This window comes from Pyrus communis, chromosome 1, assembly GCF_963583255.1.
Source record: "Pyrus communis chromosome 1, drPyrComm1.1, whole genome shotgun sequence".
NCBI classification, from domain to species: domain Eukaryota; kingdom Viridiplantae; phylum Streptophyta; class Magnoliopsida; order Rosales; family Rosaceae; genus Pyrus; species Pyrus communis.
In genome coordinates, this window is record NC_084803.1 from 5079357 (window position 1) to 5090390 (window position 11034).

At 35.9% G+C, this 11034-nt stretch overlaps 1 protein-coding gene and 1 pseudogene across 1 annotated transcript; one reads left to right on the top strand and one right to left on the bottom strand.

The window, feature by feature from the left end:
- Positions 1 to 638: 638 nt before the first annotated feature.
- On the bottom strand, positions 639 to 3878 carry LOC137741811 (26S proteasome non-ATPase regulatory subunit 14 homolog). The gene is made up of 6 exons (XM_068481531.1): positions 3675 to 3878; positions 3223 to 3400; positions 2638 to 2719; positions 1915 to 2091; positions 1670 to 1837; positions 639 to 1011 (listed from the first exon to the last, which is right to left on the bottom strand). The coding sequence occupies exons 1-6, from the start codon at positions 3814 to 3816 to the stop codon at positions 820 to 822; spliced, it is 939 nt and encodes a 312-aa protein (XP_068337632.1). The 5' UTR covers positions 3817 to 3878; the 3' UTR covers positions 639 to 819.
- Positions 3879 to 7049: 3171 nt separating this feature from the next.
- Positions 7050 to 9236, top strand: LOC137715314 (patatin-like protein 2; annotated as a pseudogene).
- The last annotated feature ends 1798 nt before the right edge of the window (positions 9237 to 11034 follow it).

The following is an 11034-nucleotide window of genomic DNA, read 5'->3' on the forward strand; positions in this document are numbered from 1 at the left end:
AGGTGAATTATCAGCTGAGTTATAAATTTTCTTGTGTTATTGCATAATCCTTGAATTAAGTCTAAATAAAACCTTAGCTTTAGGCGTCTCTAATGGGGTAGGCAAACAAAATAAGTAAAACTGTACTATAAAAACTAACGTGTCATGCTGTATGTTCAATTGTCTAAACAAATTATTATTTTCTTTCATCTTTAACCTTTACTTTTATATTTGCCTGCGTGACTTATGGAAATAAGATTTGACTACTCACTTAATCTTTATTGGAGATGCTCAGCCAAAAAGTAAATATATCAAATTAAACCTTGGCTTTGTTTATAGAGGACAACCTGTTCCCGACAGAAAGACGTGCGTAACGTGGACAGTTTAAAAGGCGTTTCTTTGGGATGGCATTGCTCACGGAGAGTGGCCTATATGAAATATGTTCAATGTCACCGGATATTCCGATCCAATAACATAACACCATGAGGATTGAAATTCAAACATATTATTACTGCATTGAAACGGGATACCACGATAGGAGTGGCGCTTTTTGATGTAGTACGTACGAGGCGATGTGTTTCACAAAATAAATAGGAAGGCATGAAGCAAAGGAGACAGATGGAACACCCTTTTCATGTACTATGAACACAATCCATCAGTAAATTTAAACCAACATGGTAACGGTTTTAATTGAAAGTAGAAAATTCTCCAAATATAACAGACGCATCTAGATGCAGCAAGTTTTATGAAACTAGTCTTACATACGCCCATTGTTCAAAGCAATGAAAACTATTCAATGCCTTCTGAAACAGTGAAGACTCGTTTCACACTCACAACTCTCTAGAACACGACAGTGTCGAGCATTGTTCCCAGGGTCTGAACGATGTTGGAGGACATCAGGTTGGAGACATGTTCTTCGAGATGCTTCTTCGCATCCTGCCTTCCTACATTGGCAATTGCAAGCTTCTCGGGTGGTAACTCATCCTCCTCTTGAACTGCTTTGTTGTATTTGACAGCCAAGTTCTTCATCTCCTGCAGAAGCCAAAAGAAAAAAGTTCATCGTGACTTTGGGCGATTAAATTTTAGAGGACCTATAATCAATGCAAACCAGCTCACACTTTGAATTTCCTGAACAAAACATTCCAACAGTCCCTCTAGCAAGAGAGGATGGACCTATAGTACAAAGGGTAACCTCAAACCTTTTCGAAAATTAATTCTGGCAGGTCCTTATAGTTTTTATTCTGTGAGGACATGGACCCCTAACCAGGCACACAACACTGAGACAGGTCTCCATTGGTTTTTTCTTAAACTACAATCCTAGATTTTTGGACAGTCAAAGAAATATCTTGACCTGCCTAGCAGACAACCAGATTTCATGGTTTAAAACTTGCATAAACTACTCCTATGAACATTCTACCACATGAAAGTTGTTACGGCAGATTATCAGGCATACGGTGGCCCTAAATTGCTTTCCTTATCATCCACCACCTACTACTCACCTTCAATAGAAACCATTACCAACGGATGACCTCATACTGATCAAGAAAGCAAAGTGCACGTGATGCTAATAGACTAACTTGGTTCCATGGGTAAATATCACTAACATGTACTTGAGCGATAGACACCCAATTCAACATAAAAATTCAATAGCCCAAACCACCACACTTAAGGTTCACAAAACCTTGCTTACCTCCACAGTTTGCTCATTTGTCTTCGAATGATTATCAAATCGCCTAAGTGTCAGCCCATCTGTCCATTTCTTCTTGTGGAGGTTAAGCAGCATTTTCTCCTCAAGCTCATTCTTTCTGTAATTAATAGCTATAGAGTAATAATGCCGGTTCAAACCATGGATCAATGCCTGAAGAGGAAATTGCATTAAGTCAAAAAGTGGTGATCACAAAGAATGGAGATTAAAATTACTTGTTTAGGACTTACTTGAATGGATGGCTTATTAAGATGCCCAAGATTTGAAGTTGTCTGCCGTGGTTCTTGGCCGAGCATCATTGTTTGTGGGTTAATGAGACGGAAGGCATCTATGACGACCTTTCCCTTCACGCTCTGGATGGGATCAACCACCACAGCCACAGCACGTTGATTCAAAGCTTCAAAGCTCTGCAAGAATAAAAGCATAACAATTACTTACCACAGCCCTCCTACACCAACCAACAATCAAGTTTCTAATCAAGGGCATCACCGCTGGTAATGGTATACCATTACTCAATCTTAGTTGATAAAAAAAAAGGACCAAAGCATGTTTTACATGAACACACATATGATCTCGGTAAACTATTAGGAATTTAAACACATCAAAGATTCAATGTCAGTGGCAACTAAAAATAAATATGTAGAATTGGACCCAGAGAAATTTAAGCCTAGAGGAAATCCTCATATTTGGGGTCCAAAGAGGAAGACTGTAACAACAAAATAGACAGAAGTTAATAGCCAATACAGAACAATGCCAATGAGCCTAAAAACCAACTATTTTCTTCATAACAAAGACATCAACATGCATTGATGTCCACAAATAAATATAACATCTAACATTAAGAGAAACTAATAACTGATAAAAAAATTTCTATGCATGGTTAGAAGTTTGTGTTATCTCAACAAAAAAAATGAATTGAGCTCAATGAAATATAAAGTATGAATCAAACCAACCTGCTGTGTATTAATGTCCACACCAGATAGCCAACAGCCAAATCCAGGATGCGAGTGGTACCACCCTACCACCATCTCCGGTCTGCATTGCCAATCAGTAGAACATATATTATGATAGGGAATCAGCATAACTAGACCGTCATTCATAACAACAAAAGTGCAGAAGCAGCAGAACACAGAGTGAAACCATGACACAATTGTATAAGTATTATACAAGTTAACAATGCAGGTTCTAATAAGCTATTCTAACTTATCATCTAACACAAACTTCACATTGCACTCATCTTCACGAAAATCCACGATTATCAAGCTTCTCACAAACGGAAACGAAAAATTTAAAACTCAGAGCTACATTGGAAATCCATGCACGAGCGCCTTCTACAATAAAATTCTCCAACTGAATCATACAGTTCTTATTAACTTAGTGGTTTTCCGAAAAGAAAAAAAAACGACTGAATGTAATATATGTGCAAGCCAGAAGAAGCAATGACATGTTTATCACTTAAAACTCGGAAAACGGAACTTGTGGAAAGCATTTTCAACAACTACCCAAAATTTCATTAATCAAAGTGGAAGAGTGGATACCTTCCAGTCTGCTTCAGCATATCAAGCATGTTAGTCTGGAAAACATGGTCAACAGCTTCGACACTAACACCAGTACCACTCTGCGGCATCGCAAAGACATCGACAACTCGAACAGTGTACTCATCCACAAACTCACCGAGCATCAATCCCATCACTTCCATGGGGACTCCCGCCCTTCCTATTAATTATCAAGTCCCAAAGCACGAGTAAGAAAAAAATTTAACTACATATAAGAACTCCAGAAACCCTAATTACGATCCCAAATGAATAATTTACACATGATTTACTAACATACTAGCCTATTTTGGGTTTTGAAATCCAAAAAACAAATCCCAAATCCAATGTCCAGAAAGCATCAAATCCCTAAACCCCAATTTCGAGATTCGAAATTCAAGCTGATTCGAGAAGACGTAAATTACTGGAAGACAGAAAGAGGAAGGAGAGAGCTTCACCGTGCTTGAGCATCTTGAGGAGGGCAAGGGAGGAGATGTAAACCTGCTCGGAGGAATCTAGGGTGGGGGAATCTGGAGGAGGGTGGCCCAAAGCTCCTCCGGCGCCGGCGAACATCCTCTGAAGCCTCTCCATGCCAGACATTCTCTTCGCTTTCAGTGTGTTGGGTTTGGGGAGCTCTCTGCTTTTCTTTTCTAGCAAGACAGCTCTGCTCTCGTTTATAAATAAATATTCGGAAAAATCCTCTTTATATTAAAATTTGTTTAATATTATCTGATAGGCCGTTATTTGATTGGTCCAGTTAATAGTTTGGGCTGCTTATGACTAGTGGGCTGAGCCTACGATGAAATACAAACATTTTCAGCCCAAACTACAGACAAATATGAGGACACTGCTAATTCATCTTTTTTTTTTTTTTTTTTTTTTGGGTCAAATGATAGATTTGTAAAATTTAGATGTTAGATTAGGAAGCCGACCGGATTCGAACACACGCCGTAGTGCAAGGGTAACACTCCTCTCCACCACTGTGATAGAGGGGCACTTGCAATGCTATTTCATTTTTCACATGAGAAGTTTTTCAATGTAACTATTAAACTACACTGTGGTTTTAATAGTGCAGTTTGTAACATGATTTTATCAATTAGTGCCATAATTTGAAATGTAAGTCTGTCATCTACTTATATTATAAACATTTTTCTCAAGAGGTAAAATAATTTTATTAGATACGAATGGAAACGTTTATAAACTTAGCAAGAGCATATAAAACCATTCCTATTCATGGTAACCACCATTTCTACAAAAATTAAGATGCAACTAAGTGCGCTGCTTCATTACAAAACCGTGGTATATAAACAAACACTACTCGTATAATAAAAATTTGACAGGATTAAAAGGTAAAGTAAAAAAGGATGTAAGTCATATTAAAGGTAAAAATTTAAGGATAATACTTGTGGCAATTGAAAATGTGGCAAAACATATGACAATTGAAAAAGTAGCGGCATTCATATCTTATATATACCATAATCATAGTAAATGCCCCAGTGGTAAGGGCACATATTCTGGCTTTTAAAATACAAAAAAACAAGAAGATTCTGAGTTCGAAACTCCAAGTTGGTGACTTTGCTTGACTGTGGCTAGGAGGAGGCTGAAATGCCTTTGTGAGTCTTACCGGCCCCAGAAATGAGTGGATAAACGTGGCTTGCCACCAGCTGTCCCCATTTTTAAAAATAAAAAAAAATCTTATATATACCATGTTAGCTTCCTATACAAAATTGAGTCCCACAACATATTTTAACTAAAATTATTGTTTAGCTATGGTGATTTACACAATTAACCACACCACTAAATACTCTCACATATATTAGAGAATATTATTAATGATTTCTATGTGTCTAAATAATATTATTATTGCTTTAAAAAAAATCATTAAAACACTCACAATATATCTCTTGGTTGATTAGTGGTTGATTACCAACCATTCTTCTCTCACTTTTGGCAATTATTAATTCAAAGGGTTGGACTGGAATTAATCATTAATCCGAATAATGGGTATGAAACTTCATTCAAATTTACTTTGAAAAGAGGATTGTTTTGTTGAGAGTATGAATCCAACATTCAATAAGTAGGAAAATTGCATGTTTAAGTAATCAGGCTACTTCTCATATTGTCAATTAGTTTTCCAGCTGTAACAACGAAATGTCAATACAATTTAATGCACCTTAAATGTTTCATATGAACCAAATACCACTAAGAAAACACGACGTTCAAGTTCCTTGATATCTGAAATTTCTTTGTATACTAGAAGAATGTAACAGCGTGTGGCCTGTAGTTGCAGACTTACAGCTATCATGAGCACACAACGTACAATGAAACGATCAAAATCAAAATGCCTAATGCTAATGGAGGCGAAAGACTGAACAAGTTGTAAGTTGGTGATGATAAGGACAGCAATGGCCACAAATTAATGAATTTCCAGACGTTAAATACTGGAATTTTCCGATACCAATATTAATACATGTTGAAAAACGTACGCGTTTAGGAATATTAGTGAACGTTCTGAATCAGTCTACAATAGAAGTCTCAAGGTGACAAATTATGTCACTTTGTATACGGTCTAGTGGTATTTATCTTCATTTGTAAGAGGTCTTAGGTTCGATTATCGTAAAAAACGATTTTGAACCATATTATTGCTATCCCATTGTGAGACTACGCTCACCCTCTCCCCATAGTGTAGATAATATCGTTTGTTGAAAAAAAAAAGTTTGACGAGTTATATGTAGTCTCTAACCATATTATTTTAAATTCCATTCTTTTAAAATTTAGGGAGGGGAGAGTTTCGAACCCCCGGAACGCATGTGTAGAAACTCATCACTTTGTCCACTAGGATATTGAACCACATGCCATGTCGCATGTATTCGGATAAGCAAAAAAATGTTTCCTAGTTGTGGATATGATTCATGAATTTTCCACGGCAAAAATGCATATAAAATTTTCGAAGTACAGTGCTATTTTGAAAATTATTTGCATCCGAAAATTTTATGTGACTACTTGCGAGATCAGTACGTTGCTATATGTGAAATATATACCAACATGGTATATTTTACATGTTATGGATAAACAGTATATAATATTTCTAAGTACGTGAAATTGACGTCGAATTAGTATATATACATGTTGGTATTGAAGTACAAACATGCTTTCTCCATGATCTTGTTATTGACAAACTATCATCGCACAATTAACTAAGCACAAAGAATAAACAAACAACCAAAACACCACACAAAATAAAACGCACGCGCCATGAACACAAAGAACGGTTTTGTCAAAACTCCTACGTCCACTCCGTGGATTACCGAGATATTTCACTAGTATGAAACCCCTTTGATTTACAAGAAAAACCTCCTTTGCTGTCACAAACCCTAGGTCTTTATATCTCGCACTCTCCAAGTGTTTCACTCTGTTGTTCATGTGAACAATCGTCCCCAAAAAGCCTATTTTCCTATTCTATATGGAATAGGAAAGAAAGTGTTATTTCCTATTCTAATAAGAAAGTACACTTTCTTTCTTTTTCCAATTAGGCTTATAGGATTCTTAATTTGTACAAAGAAACTTAATTTTTTCCTAATCCTTGTAGAACAAGAATTTGTGCACTTTTAATTTCCTTAATACAATCCTAAACAAAATATCTGTCAGGAATTTTTAAAATTGGACTGAAATTTTCACTATATAAAGCCTACAACTTCAGGTTCATGACATACCTGCATTCCTCCTGATCAACGGCCTTCCTTTTAGATTCTTAAAACCTCTACTTATTCCCTCAGTTTTACTTTCAAAATATTAAGTCCTGTGCATCACCTTGATCTCTTCCAATACCATTCATGGCAAAATCATGTCTTCACTCTCCCACTAAGGGAAGCCTCATCACTGTTCTTAGCATTGATGGAGGTGGAATAAGAGGGATTATTCCTGGAACTATACTCAGTTTTCTGGAGTCCGAGCTTCAGGTAAATTGACCAATGCATGAGAACTCATATATATATGCTTATTACTTAGGCTTATTATCCTAACATCATGTTATATTGTTACTAATACGATTCAACCGTAACACATGATGGGCGGCGAATTTAAAACTTCGGAGTTGTAGTATCAAGAAATGTATATACATGTGTTTTAATTCTGGTAGATTGATATAATAACACAAAGTTATGTTGGCTATGCAGAAACTGGATGGCAAGGATGCAAGGCTTGCAGATTATTTTGATGTGATTACAGGGACTAGCACAGGTGGCCTTGTAACTGCCATGCTTACCACCCCAGATGAAAACAATCGTCCCTTGTATGCTGCTAAAGATATTAACGCTTTTTATCTTGAAAACTGCCCTAAAATTTTTCCCCAAGACAGGTATATATATTGTCAGATATATTAGCTCTTAAATTTGTTAATTAATGTTATACGGTGACTATATATTAACTGAAAAATAACCTAGCTATTTTCCTTTTAACAACAGTTCTATTGTTGATAACCTCGCTAAGAACTTGAAAGTTTTAGGAAGACCAAAATATGATGGGAAGTATTTACATTCCGTAGTAAAAGAAAGTTAGGAGACAAGCACTTGCGCCACACCTTAACTAACGTTGTAATCCCAACTTTTGATATAAAGCGGCTCCAACCAGTTATCTTCTCCAGCTATCAGGTTTGTTTCTCTCTTAATTCGAACAATATATATACATATATATGGGTCAATATTTTCTTACTGAGAGTCTGCTATTGCATTGCTAAACTGTGAATCTCTCGTACCCTCAAAAATCAATCTGATCAAAAGTTCATGTTCAAATTCTGACAATATAAAAATCTCATATACTGCCAAAACTTTCTTGTTTATGTTCTTATATTCTGCTCCTTGCAATGGTTCTTGATTTTGTATATGCATTTCTGTCGTGATTTTAGTTGAAAAAGAACAATAGCCTAGATGTTTTGCTATCGGATATATGTATCGGAACTTCAGCAGCTCCATACTACCTTCCAGCATATCAATTTAAATCGACTAATCCAACTGGTTAAACAAGAGAATTCAATCTCACTGATGGTGGCGTGGCTGCTAATAACCCGGTATTGATCCGAAAACTTAATTAATTTTCACTATGAACACACGTGTCTGTTCATTAATTTTAAGTATTAATTATTTTTTGTTCTTTTGTTTTAGGCTTTGGTTGCTATGAGCGAAGTTACAAAACAAATCCACAAGGGTAACCCTGATTTCGTTCCTTTGGGTGTAAATGAAAATTTGTATGAGCGGTTCCTAGTTATATCTCTGGGTACCGGTACAACATCTGAGGAGAAGTACGATGCCAAGGAAGCATCTGAGTGGGGTGCTTTGGGATGGTTGATTGGATCTAATTTTTCAGCTCCTCTGGTAGACATATTCAGTCAAGCGAGTAGTGACATGGTTGATTTCCACCTTGCTACCGTTTTTCAAGCTCTTGAGTCTCCCGACAATTATCTTCGAATTCAGGTACGCATGAGCACAATCTTTTTATGATCCAATAACAATTTGATTCAGTAAAGTGAAGAAAATATTACTAGACTAAATGATTAATTTTAACATAGCGAATTAACCTAGCTAGTAAGATATGTATAAAAATTAATGCGTGAAAGTGAAAAATTACTGCAGGATGACACACTGAGTGGAACTCTGGCTTCTGTGGATATTGCTACTTCGGGAAACTTAAATGATCTCGTAAAAGTTGGGGAGAAATTGTTAAACAAACCAGTTTCAAGAGTTGACTTCGATACTGGAAAAGCAAAGCCTGTTCATCCTGAAATTACAAATCAAGAGGCTCTCATAAGGTATTGAATACTGCATACGCACATCACCAAATCCAAAATTAATTTTAAGTTGTAGAACTATATGTGTATATCAAATTTCACTGACTATTTCTTCTTTCAAAAATTGATTTCCATGTGCAGGGTGGCCGGAGTTCTCTCAAGGGAGAGGGCTGAAAGGAGCAAAGTTCATGAACTGAAATCATCATCACCAAATGGAAAGGACGCAGCATCCAACTGATCTTTATATATTCCAGGGCAAAATACAATACTGACCGTATATACACTTCTACATGTATACGATTATATACTATTGAATTTATCCCCTTCATTCAGTTATTTGTTTATGAAAAACAAAAAAGCTATCATAAAGCCATGATGAAATGATAGCTAAACAATTATTTGTCTTGTAATTCAGTACTGAACTTATTTTCTCTCAATAAATACATGTTGGTTCTGATATTAGCATTGTGCCCTTCATTTTTTATTCATGTGATAATCGAGGTAGAGCATACTGCTAGCTCTAGCTAACCTAAGTTAAGTTTCTTTATTCTTTATTTGAAAGGTTATATATACTACCCAAGTATTTTATTTTAGCATAAGTTTTCCTTTTCCTTCTAAGGCAATCCCATGAATTAGAAACGTAACATGGATATCCCAAATAATTAATTGAAACAGACCAGCTCGATCGGAGTTGAGCCAAATAAAGAACAGTACGGCAAAAACTGGATTTTGGTACGTATATGGTGTAACCGAGCCATGCATGAATTATTAAGGAACTAATCGTAAAAAAGAAACAAAAATGTTATTCATAAAGAAAACGAAACTTCTACTTTGCGGAGAATACTCACACATCGGTAGCCAATTTATTATTCTGGACTTTGACGGTTTGAGCCAAGAAAAAGAATTCCGGACATTTGAATTTTTTTGTGTGAAACGAAAAAGTCTTCTATTTTTTTTTTGTCATACACGATCTCATGAGTTTCGAACCCACACTATGGTTTTAAAGCAATACTCATCTCCACCATTGTGGTAGAGGATCACTTCCGAAACAAAAAAATCTTTCCTCTGTATAGAATTTCAACTCATGATTAGGTGAGATCCAATAAAATCTGCCTCGTGTATCCATGGAAGACCTTGTCATTGTGACTTTTTATTTATTTATATTTTGTCTTTTAGGAAAACCTTGTCAGTAGAGAGAAATTTATTGATATAAAAAAAGAAGTTACACCTAATTAGTGGGGACATAAACCTTACCCCTCATAGAGCAAGAAAAATGAAAAATACAAGAAAAGAGAGAGGGGGGGGGGGGGGGCGGGGGCGGGGGAGAACATACACCTTACCCATTTTGAAAAAGAATACAAGAAAAAGAAGGGGGGCATAGACCTTACCCTTGAAAAAGAAAATACAAAAAAAAAATTGGGTAGACATAGGCTCCAAACCCCTCCATAAACCTAAAAGGTAAGAACTTGCAAGACAAGAAAAAGAAAGGGGGGGGGGGGGCATAGACCTTAGCCCTCTTGAAAAAGAAAATACAAAAAAAAAAAAGATTGGGTAGACATAGACCCCAAACCCCTCCATTAAACCTAAAAGGTAAAAACCTGCAAGACAAGCTGCAAAATTTTCTTATATGTTTGGAAAAATTCTTTCTAGATACAAATACTAATTAAACTGAATAATGACTACAGATTTCACCCTTGACTAATTTGTGGTTCACATTTGTATTTCTTTAGGAAAACTTTCTTAAGATACTACGAACTTGTAAAGAAAGAAGCATCTACATATACTTCTCAAATCATCTCTGTCTTACGTTGAGAGTATTAATTTCACATGGTGAAAAAAAAAAAATTTTGTATGTGCTTATAAATAATTGAGTTATTCTCTATATTACCAATTGATTTATGGTGGAACCTTAACTTTCTTCATGATATTAGATCAGGTTGTCCCATGTGCTTATAAGTCTAAACCTCAACTTTCTTTGGCTTAGACTTTTCTTTTTGTTGAGCGATCCCCATCTTAAGACTTTTATGCTTGAATTG